The 20,187-nt window shown below is 38.5% G+C and overlaps 1 protein-coding gene across 1 annotated transcript in view; it reads left to right on the top strand.

Moving 5' to 3' along the window:
• cacna1ia (calcium voltage-gated channel subunit alpha1 Ia) overlaps positions 1 to 20,187 on the top strand; it is a 237,764-nt gene that overhangs the window by 193,088 nt on the left and 24,489 nt on the right. The window contains exons 17-30 of the mRNA XM_030141341.1: positions 1,255 to 1,355; positions 2,552 to 2,675; positions 2,879 to 2,947; positions 4,586 to 4,764; positions 5,350 to 5,476; positions 5,808 to 5,933; positions 6,033 to 6,122; positions 6,282 to 6,474; positions 8,228 to 8,379; positions 9,260 to 9,369; positions 12,763 to 12,896; positions 13,184 to 13,254; positions 17,477 to 17,555; positions 18,287 to 18,408. Of these exons, the coding sequence (XP_029997201.1) occupies positions 1,255 to 1,355; positions 2,552 to 2,675; positions 2,879 to 2,947; positions 4,586 to 4,764; positions 5,350 to 5,476; positions 5,808 to 5,933; positions 6,033 to 6,122; positions 6,282 to 6,474; positions 8,228 to 8,379; positions 9,260 to 9,369; positions 12,763 to 12,896; positions 13,184 to 13,254; positions 17,477 to 17,555; positions 18,287 to 18,408 (1,677 nt within the window). The remainder of the gene's footprint in view (positions 1 to 1,254; positions 1,356 to 2,551; positions 2,676 to 2,878; positions 2,948 to 4,585; positions 4,765 to 5,349; positions 5,477 to 5,807; positions 5,934 to 6,032; positions 6,123 to 6,281; positions 6,475 to 8,227; positions 8,380 to 9,259; positions 9,370 to 12,762; positions 12,897 to 13,183; positions 13,255 to 17,476; positions 17,556 to 18,286; positions 18,409 to 20,187) is intronic.

The raw sequence follows: 20,187 nt of genomic DNA, 5'->3' as shown, positions 1-20,187 counted from the left end.
CATGTTTTCTTGATAATAACCAAAATCACTTCAGTTCTTACATCAATAGCTGTGGCATTTTACTGCCAAAAACAGTGCTTTTAGGCATTCCATGTTTTCTTTTCTGTCTGTTTTAGTCACATGATACACACAGGAGTTAGTACTTGATTGCATAACTATTGTGTTTGATGACTTTTGATGGTCTAATAATTTTTTCCGTGACTGTGTATTTCTGTAAGGCATTCCAAATTTTCAGTCGTGAAAATCTCTGTGCACAAATGAGAGTACATTGGTAAATAGGTAATCCTTAAGCTTCCCATGGTGCTTCTGAAATAATGTGGCCACTTGTGTCAGTCCACCACAGAAAGCTCTTGGATCGCAGTATGTCTTAAGTGTATCTTTAGTGTATTCCCACCTGGCATTAGAGCTTTCTGCTTGTGATCAGACGTTCAGACATTTCAAGCATTATACATTTGTGCAAGATGCAATGTTTAAAAACAAAAGTCTGAAAAGGAATAGGCTGAAGCTTATTATGCCTACCCCCCTATTCATATCACCAAACAAAATGAGATAAAATTGCTACCAATGCCTTTTACTTAGCAACAATAGCAACAACAAAAAACAAAACAATTCAATAGTTTGAGTAGTGAAAAAAATGTATTCATTAATTCAATTAAATAATGAAAAATACCTCAGTGCAATGTCTGAACAGAACTATATGGCTGTGCATAGTCGAATCATGCATCAAGCTTGGTGAGTGAAGAGTGAAGGTTATCCAATCAGATTTTCTAAGATCTCCTAAAACAAATCCAGCAAGTACAACCATTTGTAAAGAATAAAAAAAAACAGCGTGGCCTTTGTGCTTGTCAACAACAGAACCATTAGCTTTTGTCTTTAAGTACAAGATTTTACACATTCAATAATCGCTTGCTCTCTTGTGTGGGATTTTCAAGTACTTTGTATAAATCCTGCACTCCATATCACCTGGGCCTCATGGGAGTTCCATTGTTTTCATTGTAAACAAGTCTGTGTATGAGAGAAACAAGGTTAATTAGAAAGGACTATTTAGACAGCGGGGAGAGAGCTATACAGATGGTAATGTAGAAAGATGCTCCGAGCTGTTGCTATAGAAGTGTTTCACTTTCGTTAATAATTTAAACAGAGTCTAAACAAGCAGTTTCTGTGAAGCTCAGTGTCTTTCTGCGATTGCTGCTTGATTATCTAGTGCATGGTGTATGAGCTCCTCCTTGTATAACTGTGTGTTATAATTTGCAGAGCTTGTGTTTCCGCATCCAGAAGATGTTAGAAGCTTACAGACCAGACTGGTGTGAGTCGAGAGAGGATTGGTCTGTTTTTCTCTTCTCTCCGCAGAACAAGTGAGGCGCCATTCCCTCATAGTTCTCCTTTCTGTTTGTTTTCATATCTGTTTAATTTACGTCTGTTTAATGATGGTGGGATTGTCCGGCTGAAACAATATAATGATCCAGAAAATGTGAGCTATTTTGTTTGCCGCAACAGCTTCTCATGTAGACAATATTGGCCGACCACAGGATGTATTCTGCCAAAACATTAAGGATGCGTTGCCAGATTGTGTTCCCCATCTCATCAATAGTAAGGACAGGTTTCCAAGCTTCCACAGAGAAGGACTATGTTGAAGTATTGATCAGCGGCTTGCAAATAACGCAGAATATTATCTGCTCTCTGAGAAAGAAAGAGGCCTTAGGGGGTAAATTTGATACCAGAGGCAGCTCATTAAATTTTGCATTAACTTGCCACGATGTTGTATTACAATCTTCAGATGAGGGGTTTAATGAAAGGCTTGTAAATATCTTTATGTCCAGTCCAAAATAATTTCAAATAATACTTTGATCCCTCTACCTTCTCTTTTTCATCCTGTCCAATAAACACTGGCTGCAGCAAAGATATGCAACTGCTTTTTGGCAGAACACAATGTCTTATGCTATGTTTTAAAATGCATATTCAGTATTTAGATGAGTAAATACTCTGCACCCAAGAGTCTGAAGGCAACATTAGAGATATTTGTTTTTAAGTTAGTGAGCTTATTATCAATTTGCAGTATAATTTTCAGTATTTTTATGTAACCTATATTTCTTAGGCTTTCAGTTTTTTGTCTCACTTTAGTTGAATTCAGGTGTTATGATGGAAATAGAATAAAAGTATGGCTGACATCAAATATAATTTACAAAACCACAGATTACTGCTGAAAGGTCCGTATTCTGCTGCAGTTTCACACTGCTGAATAATACTGAAAAGGGAAAATAAAGCTGACTTAAACAGCATTTCTATTTTTTTTTTTTTTTTTTAGGTTGTGTTGCATTGTTTGATGTTGTTTTCTTTTGGTTTTTAGTTATTTCACTCAATAAGTCTATTTTTTTCACTATATATTGTAATCACCAAAACACGCTTACATTGATTATATTTTAATGTTTCCTCAACAATGTATTTTTTTTTGATTGACTTACAATTATTGCCCTTATTTTCTACATTTCTATCATTTCTTTTAACCTCATTTTCATCTGACTTTCTGTCCATTCCTGTCCTCTAACTCCAGGTTCAGGCAGATGTGTCAGTCCATCATCGCTCATAAGCTGTTTGACTACGTGGTGCTGGCATTCATATTTTCCAACTGCATCACAGTGGCTCTGGAGAGACCTAAGATACTACAGGGCAGCTTGGTAAATCAACCTAAATGTGTGGATTTCTGTGTAGAAGCCACAGTTTGTACCTGCAGCTTTTGTGCAGAGGCTTTTTGTATTCTCTGCGGAGGAATTTGGTTTTATTATCTAACAGGTTCAGTAGGTAAGGTTTAACTACCCCTTATTGCCCCCACTGTTCTCGCTGACTGTCAGTCGCTGCTCTCCCTTTGCTTTCTCTGCAGGAAAGAGTATTTCTCACCGTTTCCAACTACATCTTTACTGCCATTTTTGTGGGCGAGATGACACTCAAGGTAACGTTTTACAACCTGTCCCTCTATTACTGTCAATGAGCCCTGAATGTACTGTGTGCATCCACTACATAAAGGTATCTTTTAATCTGTCTGTGTTCTCTTATGTCTTGCTGTTTGCCTCAGTGGTCCCATAGCCCTACCCCATCCTTTTTTTTTGGGGGAGGGGGGTTCCTATGTTCCTTAAGAGAAATGAGTAATTAAGCAATGTCATTAATTCGTGGCTTGTACATCTCCACCACACATCCACATTTCCTCTCCGTCTGTCTTGTCTGATAATGATGTTTTCCCTCTTCCTTTGGGTCCTTATTTCACTTGATCCATTCTTTAATTTCATCATTCTTTTTTTTTTTCTGATTTCCCTATCCTTCCTTCCTCTCTCTCCCACTGCCTCTGTATTCTCAGCGAAAGGGTCTGGCACAAGTACACTATCAATTATGCACTCCCACAATCAATTATTAACCAATCACAGCCCGTCAAGGAGCCACAGACTTGTCAGCCCTTTGGCTGAGCCACACGTCTCGCTCTGTGTCTGTCTGTCTGAGCCTCTCCGCAGTGTGTGTGTGTGTGTGTGTGTGTGTGGGTTTGTTTGTGTAGCATTAATCTCTCCATTGGACTCCACTGCTGGGTTTAATGCTGTGTACAAGACACCGCCAAGTAAAGCACACAGCAGGGTTGAGGAACTGGTCAGCATATTGCAACATTTTTAGGTTGGCATTTCATTAGGCGAGACTCAGACACAATGCACCTTTCCTGGAAATATTATAAACTGACACACGGAAACAGACTTAACAAAACCACTAGTTTTTTTTTAGTTTACTTTCAGCATTGAGGTCAGTTTGCATTACGACATTCACACCTAAGATATTTGCCAGGTACTGATCTTTCAATCATCTTGATATGTTTGCATGCCAGCCCTCACAGTCCCTCCACAGCTTTGTTTGACACTTGGCAAACAGCTTCAAATGTCAGTTGCTGGTTTTTTTCCCAGCCAGCTGTAATGCTCCTGTTGTTGCTCAGCACAATACAGACTCCAGCTGTGTGCATGTGTATTACAATGGTTGCACAACATGTAGCCATCACCTCTCTACTGAAGTCACAGAAAAACAAAGTACTATCATATGCCAAATGTTTTCACTAGAGCATTTTAATAAGCTGCATCAGTGCATATTAATACAGTTGACACTTTAAGTACATGTTCTGCAGCAGGTATGTGTGCGTCATTATCTAACACCATACATGGTTCATAATCATGTTATTTTGATAGTATGATATGAACATTAAAATTCATACTGTATGTGTTTGGTTGTTTCCTACTGATATGCCTGTGCGTGACACATAACTAAGGCAGTTTGAAGAGGATGCATCTTAACATGAGTGTGTGTCTGATTATGTTCTCCCCTTCTTGTCAGCACATTGTTGTACGTATTAGGCAGCCAGGTGAAGCTGTCTGAAGCATGTCTTGTTAGTGTCAACAGCCTGTTGTCACACAGTCTTATCCTTCTGCTCTGTAATATTCACCTTTTTTTGTGTTTTTGTGCTCTACATTTGGGTTTTTTTGTGCTGTGTGAGCTTTTTTTTTTTTCACAAATGGGGTTCAAAGACATTCATAGATGTTTCTCTGTTTTGTCTTATCCTCAGGTGGTTTCCATGGGTCTCTATATGGGTGAACAAGCGTATTTGAGGAGCAGTTGGAATATTTTGGATGGTTTCCTGGTTTTTGTGTCTTTGATTGACATTGTTGTGTCCATGGCGGGTGGAGCTAAGATCCTCGGTGTGCTTAGAGTACTCAGGCTACTCCGAACATTGCGTCCACTCAGGTATGACCTAAATATCCCAGTTTTTTTAGTATTAAAGCAGGGCAATATGAACAAAAAATAAAATAATGAAGAAAAGAAAAACATTTATTTGTATTATGCTGCAATCAAAACAATTATTCAGTGTGAAAAATACAACAGTGTTACTTTCCTGGGTCTCAGGAGGATATATAACACATAAGAAACACATTCACAATTAACATTTTATAACAAACAATCAGGTTTTGTTTAGCAAAATGTCCTTAGAATTGTAAATTCTTTGCGATTCAGGCATTTTTCAGCTTTTTTAGACCACCTCTACAATATACGATAAGATATGCCTTTATTAGTTCCACAAGGGGAAATTCAAAAAAAAAAAAACAAAAAAAAGTATATATAGAGATAGATAGATAGATAGATAGATAGATAGATAGATAGATAGATAGATAGATAGATAGATAGATAGATAGATAGATAGATAGATAGATAGATAGATAGATAGATAGATAGATAGATAGATAGATAGATATGTAAAACATGTAGCATTACATGACAAGACTAAATACTCATCTGATTCTTATAATCTTCTGTTCCGTCTCCCTTCTTCAGAGTGATTAGCAGAGCTCCAGGTCTGAAGCTGGTGGTGGAGACCCTCATCACTTCTCTCAAACCCATCGGCAACATCGTCCTCATCTGCTGTGCTTTCTTCATCATCTTTGGTATTCTTGGGGTACAGGTAGGGAAAAAGGAAGCGTCTGACCACCTGTGTCTTTTACTGAAATAGATATTATTTATCTGAGCATACCCAGTCTTCTTATACTGCTTTCTCTTCCATCGTCTCCTGTTTCTCCTAATAGCTTTGAAGCGCATACGCATTTCTGTCCTCCTTGGCCGCCTAGTTCTTTCATCAGTGCACAACATTTTCATCCGTGTTTTTGTCCGGCTCATTATTTTACTCTAGAGTACACTTTCATCTCATCACAGGCTTGGAAGGCTTATTCTTCTGTTTTATGTAAGTATTTCGGTGCATCAAAAACATTGTTATGTCATTGTTCTTCTACTGACAGCTGTTTAAAGGCAAGTTCTTCTACTGCTTCGGCCCTGATATCAAAAACATCACCAACAAGTCTGACTGTCTACAGGCCAACTACAAGTGGGTCCACCACAAATACAACTTTGACAACCTGGGGCAGGTTAGTTTTGTGCATTTGTGGGTTTTGTATTTGTTACCAGTATGCATTTTTACCTGAGTTTTACTTAACCTGCCCTCTATTGTCTGCCCTGTGTTTTAGGCTCTGATGTCGCTGTTTGTTTTAGCCTCCAAGGACGGATGGGTGAACATTATGTATCATGGCCTTGATGCTGTGGGTGTTGATCAACAGGTACACACTCATACAGCAGAACCATATTACTTTTGTACTCTACAATGCAACAAAACCAGACATCATGCCACTGTTTCTCAATGTCCCCCTTTCTGTCTCATGTCTTTTATATTTCTTATCTCCTTCTGTCATGTCACGTACAAACTAATTCAACCCCAGCCCGTGACCAACAACAACCCCTGGATGCTGCTGTATTTCATCTCCTTCCTCCTCATCGTCAGCTTCTTCGTCCTCAACATGTTTGTCGGCGTGGTGGTGGAAAACTTTCACAAGTGCCGCCAACACCAGGAGGTGGAAGAGGCCAAGAGGCGTGAGGAGAAACGTCAGCGGCGAATGGAAAAGAAACGGAGAAGTAAGAGAGGGGAAAGAGAGGAGAGGGATAATAGAGAGATGATCGAAAAAGGAGAGTTATAAAGGGGAGAGAATGAGAAAAAAGGCAGAAAGACAAAGTAAGAATGTTTTATTACACTAACTTCAATTTAAAAATGTGAGTGAAAGGGCTCCCTTAAATTTTTACGTCAAATGAACTAACAATTAATTCTGTTAGCATGCATCATGTTTCAATGAAATATCCCTTGTTGTGTGTAACTCTCGTTGTTTTTTGGACACACGTTTGTCAGTTAGTTTTACTGTTGGGGTAGCCGTTTGAATTTAAAAATGTAATTCAGCTGCATTAAAATGTTAAATGTGTAGACACTTCTCACCAATCATGGCTGGTATTGGAATTGAACCTGGGATGATCTTATTGTGAGATACCTATTTATCACTGTACCACTATGTCTTGACCAACTGTAAGGCATAGAATTTGTAGCTGTAAAATGTTTTGCTTCTTTACAAATTACTATCTCACCTAACCATTTAAAAGCTGACCAAGGCATAATTGAAAATGTAATAATAATAATATGCCAGGCACAACGAAGCCTGCCTCTCGCACATATTGTACCTTATTTTGGCATCGATCCAGCTGTTGTCATCATGTCTATGTGTGTGGTGATGTCAGCATATCAACTGCCTCTATATATGTGCCAAGTTTGAAGTAAATTTAAACAAAATTGATGTTTATATAGACATTTGAAATTTCACCCATTATAAGTAAATGAGAGAAGAAAAAAGATTTTAAAAATTCATTAAAAATTTTGACTTTGACCTGCTGTTCCCAAAATGTAATCAGATCTAGTCTGGGTCACTGGCAATCTATAAACCCAATTTGGTATGAATTTAAGCAATAGTTTTGCTGCTAGCAAACAAACAATCTAACAAACCAAACCAAAAACCGTACCCCTTGCCTCCCCTTCAGGGGGCGGGGTAATAATAATAAGTAAAATAAGTATTCCCAGCTGCAAAACAAGGCACAAAAAAGTGACAATAAGTTCACAGCTGGAAAAGGCACCTGCCAATTACCCCTGATGCATTAGGATGTTACTCCACCAAACCGTGATGATACAGGGCTTAACTCTGCCTACTCTATTGAACTGTCACTGAAGTTAAGTCAACAGAATTTACTAAGTTAGACAAAGATTTTCAAGCCAAGAGTTGAGACATCTTTAACTTGTATTTTTGCATTATCACAAGTCGAGTATTCACTTGTAGTTCTAATACAGAATATTACGTCAGCACAACAAATAGGCCAAATGATATTTTACAGCGTACAAACATATATGGTATGGATCAGTTTCATACCATCGCCCAACATCGAAAATTACATTACGATGGCGTTCAGAGGTGTGAGTAACGCTGATAAATATTATTCAGTAGAAAGAAAGATGGAAATAAAGTTTGATCTTCATAAACATGAACAGAAAGTGTTGTGATTGCTTAGGTAGTTTTTTTTTTTTTTTTTTTTCTGTTGGAAGTGATTTCAACTATATTCCCATTTCTCAGTGAAGAGCAGCTCCCTCATGGAACAATCCTACAACACATAAGATGATATGTTGTACATTTGAAGTGGCATTAAAACAAGATCTCTGGAACTGGCTTAAAGATAAATTCCATTCTGTCAGTTATGGCCTGAAGGTTTAAAGTCATTGCAAACTCTCCACAATGGAGAGACATACAATTAGAAGTGAACACAGTGAAATGTCATTAATCTCTTTTTCTGACAACAGAGGCTCAGAAGCTCCCCTACTATGCCAGCTATGGCCACATGCGCCTGATGATCCACACACTGTGCACAAACCACTACCTGGACCTCATCATCACCTTCATCATCTGCATCAATGTCATCACTATGTCTCTGGAGCACTACAATCAACCTCATGTAAGAACAGTGGTATATTTGTGTTAATAGATGCAATTTGAGTAATAACAAGTAGTGCAGTATCTTTTCCACATTAAAAAAAAAAAAAAACGGGCTGGATTTTTCCACCTACCACAGCTTTTACCCAAAAATAACCCTTGAAAAAAATGCAGCGACACCACTAGCCGGTCACCCACTATGAAACTGTATTTAGGCTCTGTAGACTGTTGTGAGTAGGTGCAGCACATACAAAGGGGCTGTGATTGCACTGCTGATTTGATGTGGGCTGCTGTCAGAGTTGCTGTATCACACATGTTTCTGTCCATTCATGTGTGATGAATGGAGGTTCAAATGCCTCATAGTATATTTTTGTGAGGGAGACAAAAGTGATTATCCTGAGATAAGATGCCCGTTTGACCTTTTAAAATGGAGCTTTCTCAAAGCAACTCAGCATCGGATAAATATCACAGGTCTGGGCTGTATTTGTCAGCTGTTGGTTTTGACATTTGGCAATCTCTCACTTGTTAGAGGCCTGTGTTTTAAATATTCTATTTGTGGAAGGAGAAAACCGCTGGCACAACAGTCTCCAGCGTCTGGAACACTGAGAAACTGGACCGAATATCCAAGACAGTAACACATACTGTACCTCTGGAATATTTGAATAAACTATGAACATAGTTTTGTTTAGAATGTGTTTGTTAGGAGACATAACACTAATGCTGAGAATGGAGCATGTTCTGTTTTTCGCCTCTGGCATGGTTGATTTTACTCTACAAACAATGGGAACAATTCCAGTTTTACAGTTTCTCCCAGATGAAGCTACAGATACTCAAGCCTTCCCCATCTCAAACACACACACAAACACAGACACAGATGCCTCTTTTTTACTCTCTCTCACCAGTCTCTGGATCTCGCCCTGAAGTACTGCAACTATTTCTTCACCTCCACTTTTGTGCTGGAAGCAGTGCTTAAACTCATCGCCTTCGGCTTCCGACGCTTCTTCAAAGACAGGTACAGTGCGAGTCTACACTTGGTGTGGCACTGTGGTTGTATACGAGCGGATGTCCTTTTCTGTCTCTATGTAAATGTATGTTTGTTTATGTATTTGTAGCTCTGTATCCACGTGATAAGTATAGAATAATTTTAACATAAGACTATTTATTATCAATGCCAAACTGTACAGAAGGATTTGTCAATATTATGTCCAAAATATTGCCTGTAGTGTAATTTAAAGGAAATGACAGGACATGATGTTATGGATTAGAGTCTATAAAAATAAGCTTCATATTATAAAAACCCAAAGATGTAATGACACAAAAAAATTACAATATAACGCTGAAGCGTTTGATATGAAAAATGTAACACTAAAGCATCACGACTCCAGGCCCATGGCGTAATCTCTTTAAAATAACATATAATATAAATAGTGCTACAATGTGCAGTCATTTCATTCCAAGTGTAATGGCTGTACAAATCCGCCTTATGCTTTGATCATTATAAATGGCAAAGAGAAGAAGAGCTTTGACAATATAGCGGATCATGAAATATGTTGAAATATGCGAGCTGGCTCCGAGGCGTATTAAACCATATTTCGTCGAATGTGCAGTTTTTTGACAGTTATCTCACATCATTAGTTTCTTTAAAAGAGAACCACAGTTGAAGAAAGTAAAGATATCCTCATTATACCTAAAAAAACAAAAAAAACAACCCCAATTATATGCAGTTTTTGCGTCCTTTGTCCAGCATGGTATTATAGTGTATAATAAAAATGTAAATCATAGTTAATACTCAGTTAGTAGTGATTTTAACAGGTGAAGAAAAGTTAGTGTCATTCATAATTTATCAAAAACAAATAGTCTGTTAGTTTTCTATAAGTGACAGTACTTCACTGTCTATTTCCTGAAGTCACTGTATTGACATTTGTTTGACCTCTATGGAAAACAGACTTTAGTGCTGATTTGTTCACTCCCACGTTCATTCATTTCCCAGACTAATTGATTTGTCACTCACCCAAAGGTGCACAGTGATGAGACTGATGTCTTATTCTTTTCGGGGATATGTGGTGCCTAATTAAGGAAGAAACGGATTTGAGAGCTTATATTACACTGCCAAGAAAAAGAGAGAGAGAGAGAGAGAGAGAGAGAGAGAGACAGGGTGAGGACGAATAGCAAGAGTGAGAGAGATAAGGTAGCAGAGGTAGAGAGAGGGCGAAGAGACGGAGGATATATACAAAAGAAGCTCGACTGATCAAAGACCGAAAAGGAAGAGGACAAATGAGTGATGAAATGAGAAAGAGATGGGCGGATATAGAGAGAATTTATCACTCGGTTATCAGCCGACACTTTGTCTCTTTTTATGTAGTGTCAGCAACAGCCGTGAGCAGTCATTGTGCATAGTGTGATTTATAGGCGGGGGTGACTCTCGGGCCAGCATTAGAACTGGGTCAATGGAGTAGCAGGTAACACACAAACACACTGCCACATGTGCCACTAACTGAACTGCAGGTGCGTTTGTCTGTGTATGTGTGCGTGCGTGTGTGTGTGTGTGTCTTGGCTGACACAAGCTGACAGCGGAGCTCAACACGCATTTAACTCAACTGTAGGGCCTCAGATTGTTTCATTTATATTCATGATCATTATGGAAGGAATGTGACTTTCTAAATATGAGCAAAGCAGCTCTCATCTCCGACTAAATTGGCTCTATGGGCTACAACCGCGGTCCTCGTTTAAAATAAGTCGACCAAAATGGAAACAAAGAAGTTAACCTATGCTCGGGCCTCACGCAGTCGCAACAGAGGACAGTCCCTGCCTTGTGTCCTTCAGTCAAAGGCTGGGATGACTTTGGTCTTTTCAAACTCACTGATTTCCCACCATTATTATCTGATTGGGCATCTTCTGCCCTTTATCTGTCCTCAAGACTTAAAACGAAAATGTCTAATAAGCATTTGCTGCACATGATGGATTTATTGAGGACTAAAAGTAATTAACTTCATGTCATTCCCATATAGTGCTGTGACATTGACTTGGGATTTTTACAAGTAAAAAGCTGAATGTTGTGTGTGTATTGTCTGCATGGATACACTGTTGGCCATAAAGTTGGAATAATTTAGTTTTCAGTCAGATTCCTCTTTTTATTCCTATTTATACACATCAGCAATCACCTCTGACCAATGGTTACATACTGAGTCCAAGTTACACTTTATCTGTCAAGAATAAATCACATTGTCATAATCATTTCAAGAGAAGAAGTAAAAATATTTTATTCCAACTTTATGTCCAACGGTGTAAATATATGCACTCGCACACAGTATATAGAGTCTTGGAAAGGTTAGTTGTAAAATATGAGTTACAAAAAAATAAATAAATAAATAATGCAATGGCTGTAAACAGTTAATCAAGTGAAGTGAGATTACTTTTTAACAGTACAATAGAGCTGGAATGTCATTGCTGATTGTCGTCTTATTTTATTAAGAGTTCTTCATAATAATTTGAATTAAGATTGAACGCTGCCAGATTTCACAAGGCAAATATTAGGACCTAATATGAAAGGTATTCAGACTATTCTTCCTTAGAGCAGTGTGCTTTAATTTGACTGACTGACTAGAGGTAGTGCATTTCAATGAGAGAACTAACACTCTACATTTGCAAGCATACCACTATATAAAGTGAGTCTCAGCTTCAGAAAGGATGCTTGCAATCCTTGTCTTTGTGGTTTGTCCCAATGACTTTGACCTGTATAGTTTGGAAATATCCCAAAAGAAGGCATTTCTGCATGCCGAAATACAGAGAATGCAGTACAATACAATCCAGAGGAAAAGTCCCACACTCTTAATACTTCCTTAGCTTGTGTTTGATTATGGCACATTTCCCGTGACATCATTTCGATGCACTTATGCCAAATTTATACATTTACATTACAATTTTCTGGAGACATAATGCTGCTGAATCTAGACCTGACCAACTGAATCAACCCCAGATCATAACACTGCCCCCACAGGCTTGAACTGTAGGCATTAGACATAATGGGTAATCACTTCATCCACCTCTCGTCTCATCCTGATGCATCCATCACTCTGGGACAGGGTCAGTCTAGACTCATCAGACCTTGTGACCTTTTTCCATTGAAACACAGTTTAATCTTTGTGTTCTGTACAAACTGATAATTGTTTAACAAATGATAATCAAATCAGGATCTGAACTATGTGCTTAATTAAATCCAATCAACTTTTTCTATGTATGTATTATGTGTTTCCTACTTTTATATTTTTTTAATAATCTGTTCAAATGTGTCCCTTTTGTAGCCCTGAACAAACATTTTGACTGATAGCTGTCATTTAATTGTAGATTTTTCTCTGCGTATTTGCTTTGTATTTGCATGTTTATAATATGTATGTGTTTGCGTCAGGTGGAACCAGTTGGACTTGGCCATTGTTCTTCTGTCAGTGATGGGTATCATATTAGAGGAGATTGAAATCAGTGCTGCCCTACCTATCAACCCGACTATCATCAGGATCATGCGAGTACTGAGAATAGCACGAGGTACATCTACTCATATTCATCATGAACACCCATATGCACATGGTCATACCTCAATGTTACCTCCTATAAATCAGAATAGTAGAATACTGATTTGGCCAAAGTGGTGTGTTAAAATATGTAACAGCTGTTATGAGACACATGTGTTAACTTGGGTTGTAAATTAAAATCTGCCCTTTTCACAGTTTAATGTTGCCCATTTAGTCTGTAATTGAACCTGAGGGATTTACCCCTAAATGCTTGAGCTTAATTTTTTTTTCTCTTTCTCTCTCACACACACACATGCATAGTGCTGAAGCTGCTGAAGATGGCAACAGGAATGAGAGCCCTGCTGGATACTGTGGTCCAAGCCCTGCCTCAGGTACACACCGAGACACTCAGATTTTTGAAGAATCACAGTCACATTCCTAGAGAGAGAGAGAAAGAGCTGGCCCGTCTCTGCCAATACCCACAAAGTCTCCTGGCCTTTAGGCAACTCTAATAGGTGACTCATTCATGCTGCAGACGGGGAGATAAGCATTCACACACTTTTTACACACACTCCATGGGTGCGTACATTCACACACAAAGGCTTTGTCTTGTTTTCACTTTCAGCACCATGGAGAGTACCCAGAGACTCCCACTGAGACCACAGTGTGCCGCAAACAGCACAGGCGTCTTAAATCAGTCTGTACTTCATTTGGTGGTGAACCATCCACAAAGTCAGATGATTTTTACGCTGTCCCAGTGCCAAAATCATTACACTGCACTTAAAGTTCAGCTCCTTCAGATGTTTGAGAATGCTTTTTAGCCCGATACTCTGACTTAGAGATGTGTCTTCATCCATTTTAGCAACAGAATGCCACATTAGATTATAAAACCAAGCAGCATACATCTGGCAGATATTGAATTTCGTTATCGTGTCCTGCGGTTCTGTTTTGAAATTGAGTCTTGTCCTGTTTTGTCAATGTCCCTGTGTTTACTGAATCAATAACCTTTACCTATTGACTACACACTGATGTCTTTCTCCTAGAATTAGGAAATTTGATGTTCTAATTACATTACCAAGAGAAAAAAGAAGGGAAAACAGTTGTCTAGACAGACAGGTGAGGCCCAAAGACAGGTGTACAACCTTATTTATGGCCGTGCAGGCACACAGACACATAAACACACAGTGACCATTAAAAAGCAAGATGAAGCAAACAGGGAAACAGGTGGTGTGGTGAAATAAGGGCAGGCAGAGGTGAGGAAGAACAGATTCCTTGTCTTTCTTTTCTATTGATCCCCCTCTCATTAACATTGAGCCCTTTGCTCTATCCCAAGGGCACCAGGGGAGGTAATTAAAACTAGGGCTAATTAAACAGTTCCAGGAGGTGTCTCTATATGCGTATTGGAGTGAATGCATATACTGGAAGAGTGCAAGTGAGAATGCTACTCCCACACCTGGCAACAGATTTAACCTGGGGTGATATCACTATATTTCACAGTGAAAATGAAATGGCAAGCTGCCAGCTTTTCTACGTTACATCACATAGGATATTGAGGACGGTATTGACATTTGAACAAAGGTTTCAGGATTCAGCTGAACAAAGGAACAGGCAAATTGGTATAAGGAGGAAGATATGAATAAGGCCTTCATGGCGCACTGGGATAGATGTCTGCTAGAATAATAAGTTACGAGATAAAACGCGATTTGAATGCTTCAGAAGCTCCACAAGCAGTTTATGTATTTAATAAGCCATGACAGGACATGAAGACGTAATGAGGGATCCGCAGACTTACACTAAATGGGTGAGTAAGTTTAATAGCTCATTGATATGTTAAAACAAGTGTTTTCCCATGGCCTGTCTTGGTAAAGACGCAGTAAGACAAAGTAATTTCCCCCACTAGCATCCACCATTACCCTCTCCTCCCTGACTGATGCAAAATGGCTGCAACATGCTGTTCACTTACTCTAATAGCCTCCATCCAGCATGCCATGTTGACACTAAATTTGAGCCAGTTGTTTAATCTCTTCTCTGGAAATGGCTGAGAAACCTCCAGAGTAGCCGGTGGCAGATGTGGACTTCAGGAAAACAGATCAGAAATAAGCACTGCACTGAAATAAGAACAGATTATGCTATTATTTATGGATTTAGCTTTAAAACGGAATACAATTCAAATGTTTGCCCTTGTCCTCAAATCATTAACATGATAGAACATGATAGAAGAAATGTGTGCAAAACCTTGTAGTAGTAGAGGGAGTTATTATATTAAACATTTGCATAAAATTTACTATTGAGTACAATTCCCCATTCTCTCCTTCCACTTTTCTACTACGATCAGAATCACTAGTAAAGAATGAAAATGCCCTACAGGTGTTGTTAAAAGTGCATTTATCCTTATTACACCATTATGAAACTCAGCCTCTTCAACACTCCAGGCAGAATAGCACCAACATAGAAATACAATCATAGCAAACCCCCAAAACTACAAATATTTCACTCTGAATGAAAGGCTGTGAGGAAATTACCTCAGTTATTTCTAACAAGACACATCAGACTATGTGGCATGCTATTGAGCATACTTATCTACATTTACAGTAAATTTAATAATAACACTGGCCTGATATGCCATTGTAATTCATTTTATTTTAATCTAAATTCAGTCATAATCACGTCGGACTTTCCATTTGCACAGGAAACCGAATACTGATACTTTTTGAAGAACATTATCAACATTCTTGTTCTCTCTAACATTCAGCTGATGTGTAAACATTTTAGGTCTGGAACTGTCAAAATGCACATACATTATTCAATGGTCAAATTCTACCAAGTAGCAAATAAATATTGAGTATTTTCTCCATTTACGATTGGGTGGAGTGATCTCAATCCAATTAGACATGGAATGTGGAGTATAACACTGGTCTACAAGTAAACTACCCCCAGAGGAAGAGAAAAACATTACCAAGAATGTGTCACAAATAAAGAAACATTAAGTCAAAAAATGCTGGTTGACTGTAATTTCCAAGATACAGTTTTGGGGCAAAATTTGAAATTCTAAGAATTTATGAGAGAATGGGTTTTACTCAACACGAATGTTTGTCTCAGAGCTACCAGATCTACTTGAAAACATTGTCTGATCATTACATTCACTTTTTAGGTTCTTTCTAATGGAGGATTTATAAATCTATTATGTAAATACATGAAGTGTACTTGTAATAGCACTTTATCATATATATATTGAAAGCATCAGGTAACCAGCACTTTTATCATTTGTTGTTCAGTTTATTCAAGATTCAAGAATGTTTATTGTCGTTATGCGCACATAACGAAAATTTTCGTAGAGGTAGTTCTCGTCGAGATAGAAATAAAAAAGAGAAAATATTAAAAAAAAAAAAAAAACTGAAGAATATGCACATCAATATAAAAGCACTAAAGAATTAGTGTATCAGACCATGTACAATGTATGTAGAAAGAAATGTAAAATACAGTATGTGCAGTCCAGTGCAGTAGCAGTGCAAAACAGTATGTGCTGCCAGGTTGCAATTAGGTGCAATATTGTATGCAATAAGATAGTAACTTTATCTCATTAAAGTTTTAAGAAAAGGCAAAAATAAATGATTATAGACCAGTGTAATGCAACTCACTGTCAGTCCTTTTCCCTTACAGTGGGACGGTGGTGCCAGACAAGTGTAAAAGCCAGTGAATACTAGACTGTATACATGTACCCAGTTTAGATTTTTACCCTGAGTGCATGATCATAATGATAATGATCATCACGATTAATGCTTTGAGGTGATGAAAAGGCTTTTCAGGGTAATGGACAATGACTATTGTACTTTAAATTAATCAGAATATGGGAATGGTTTGATATGTCTGGATGTGTAAATAAAGGACCTTAACATCAGCCTAAATGGTGACAGTAGGTCAGGTTTGTAATTGAAGGTGGGGTAGGAGATCCTGGAGAAACGGTTCAAGCAAGCTACATTACGAAAATACACAATTCAGAAGTCCAAACCCCTTTCCTCAGACTTCCCCCTGCAGCCAGGCCTCCAGAGTACCGGATTGTACTCACAGAAGGGGGAAGGGGGAGGGACAAATGGCAGTTAACTTTGATAGACATATCACCATTCAATGGGCCACTTTAACTTCGATGGGCCAGTTAAAGTGATTGGATGTTGTTTTTTTCAGTCCTGTCTATTCCACAGGTGACTAAACTTTTTTTATTTTTGTGTTAGAGCATGTAAATAATTGGTTGCAATTGGGGCGTGAAGGGGATTTTAAGCAATGTAGTAAAAAATACGCCAGGAAAACATCTCCTACCTTACCTTTAACGTTGTTTAAAAATGTGCTTTTAGTGTGTAAGAACCATATTTATTTACATGGTTTAAAATAGTTTTAAATAACTCTTTACAGATAATTTTAGATGATGTTTAATTAAAAAAGGAGGGGAGAGGTAAAAAGGACAGGTCTTGTCTTGTGGATTGGAATTTTTTTACTTCTTGTCTATAAAATCTAGCCATAACATGATTTGAGGAGTTCTTTGTCGTTACAGGTGTAAAAGGCCGTCAGTGGTCTTATCTTGTGTGCGTGGTATAAGAGGTTTTCCTGTTTGTGTTGCAGGTGGGTAACCTGGGCCTGCTCTTCATGCTGCTGTTTTTCATCTACGCCGCCTTAGGAGTAGAGCTGTTTGGAGAACTTGGTGAGTGTAGAGTCTGTTGTGATGCTACAACACACATTTCGTTCTGTACCTTAACACCTGGCATCTTAATTAAAAATATTTGTTTACATTAAATTGCAAAGTCTTTAATAGCATCCATATGCCCATGTTATGTGCTCTGGTTATTTTCATCTGTTTTCCTTTTATGCAGTCAGACAACCATTAGGGAATAAACCCAGTCTGATGTAACACACAAGTACTGCCCTAAAATATCCACGCTAAAGTTTGAAGATCTATCTTTCGAATTGCCATAATTCCCTTGTGCTGCAGTTACAGCCAGTGGCAACATTGCTTTTTACTGCTTGGCAGGAAAAAGGATTAGTGGCAAATGCAAGTATTGCTTTCTTGAGGCTATTCCCAGATTATCTTGGGATACAAGCTCAAAGACAAACACAGTGTTTGGTCACATTGCTTCTGATTTAAGATGGACTGTGTGTACAGCAAGTTGTCTTGTTTGGACAGTAATACTACAGGCTGCTTAGTGACAGAAATGGTGCATATTCACTAGAGTTTTGAGGATAAATGTCACATTAAATACTGTGTGTAAAATTCCCATGATTTCTTATCAGTATTAATTTCTCTTTTTCGTTATCCCTGCTCTCATCCTGATCCCTTTTCTTTCTCCTCTCTTCTTTCATCCCCATCCTGTTTGTGTCTTCTTTCTCTTCTCCCCCGCCTCCACCCAAACCTCCTCTTTTCACACTTTCCCACAGTTTGCAATGCAGACTACCCGTGTGAGGGTATGAGTCGTCACGCAACCTTTGAAAACTTTGGCATGGCCTTCCTTACCTTATTTCAAGTCTCAACGGGCGATAACTGGAATGGCATCATGAAGGTACGCTCATCTATATAACCGCAGTAACAACATACCTTCTGTGTTTCCAAGGTGCCCATATATCCAGAAAAAAACATATGGGAAAGTCATGGGAAAAAGAATAGTCAGTCAGTGCATGTGACATCCTCTCTCTCAGATTACATCACATAGGCAACATTGCAGCTCCCATGGGTGCTCCTAGCATCACAGCATCCATATTAATGTACAGTTTATGGTGTAGGGGAGCAGAGGAGAGGAATTCAACAATGCAGGACCAAGCATGGAAAAACTGACCCTGTTGTCATAGATTTAGGAAAGTAAAATAGTTATCTTAGAAATGGAGTTAGCTAATGTCAATAATAAACCAGCTTCCAATGCACAAAATGGGCAAATTTCACCTAAGCACACAAGCATGACAAAAGCTTACACAGTGAACCTTTAAATAAACAGTATGAGGAGATGAAAATGTCCACATACTGAAAGAGTTCTATTACAACAAGAGTGAGTGTCATCATTTCAAAGCTTAGAAGAGATGCCTTTACTTTTAAAGAATGGAACATTTTGTGTATGGGTGTTTCTGTACCAGGTTGATCAACACCAAAAATGTCCTGAAAAGGGATTTCAAGCAGAAATCTAGGAATCATGTGCCATTCCATTACAATTCTTAATGTTAAATTTAGCTTAGAGATAGAGTTCACCAGTAAATAACCCACTTCCAGCATAAAACACACTCCAACACTACCTCTACATAAGCAAAAGGACACACAATTTTGACTTATTTGTATGATAAAGGAAAGACAAAAGAAGGAAATAAAAGGCTATAGATACAGGGGACGATTCTTCCTCTATGTTCTTCATGCATCCTGTCGTCGCAGTCCAGTGATACTTCCTGATCAGAGGAAATGTGCTTGCTCAGCACCTGAAGTGCAGATGGGCAGGAGGGTGAATGTGCCTCATTACACACACACACACACACACACACACACACACAAAACACCAATATTCCCTGAACAAACTACTACTGCCAGCAGCTATTACTACTCCTCTGCACACCTAGGCTGCAAGGGGAATAGGGATTATGCTAGTGTGTTGAGTGTGGACCATTAAACATGAGCGGGATACAGGCAGTGTGGATGGTGGTGGGCCTTGAAGTGAGCCAGAGGGCCACAGATGCTATCTCTTAGTGTAAATATTTTTCATTTCTGCTGTCATGTAACAACCTGGATTTGAGCTTGAGGCAGAATTCAAATAATGAAGGGTTGGAAAATTGGTAAGATGTCAGTGGACAAAAAAGGAAACCAAACTGTAATAAAAGGGGAAGATGAGAAGATGAGAGAGGGGTCAAAAGAACTGACCACTTATTATGTTTTCACCTCTTCAGACTGGAAATTACTGCAGAAAAGCGAGAAGGAGAGCAGTACAGGAGAAACACATAGAGACTTGTGAAAAAAATAACAAATTTGCAAAGAAATTAAATGGATCGAGTGAAGGCAGAGACGGGAGATGTTGTGTGAAGGCGCACAGCGTGTAAATGTCTTGCCAAATTACAGAGAAAACACCAGCTTCAGCTCAGAGGGCTAAAATTGTTATGTGTGGTCACAGCCTGGGTGAGATATGTGTACTTCCTCCAGAAAACACTTGTCACTTTGATTCTGCTCTGACTGAACTCAACAGTGTGCATGTGCACCAGAGCGGAAAACCACAGGAATAATGCTCCAAAAGACGGAAGAAATGCCTAAAATAACATAAGTTAGATGGATCCACTTAATCTAATTGTTTATTTATTATTTATTATAATAT

The sequence above is a fragment of the Sphaeramia orbicularis genome, chromosome 8 (assembly GCF_902148855.1).
Source record: "Sphaeramia orbicularis chromosome 8, fSphaOr1.1, whole genome shotgun sequence".
NCBI lineage: Eukaryota > Metazoa > Chordata > Actinopteri > Kurtiformes > Apogonidae > Sphaeramia > Sphaeramia orbicularis.
The sequence above is the reverse complement of the archived record's forward strand: the minus strand, read 5'-3'. Positions and strand labels throughout refer to the sequence as shown.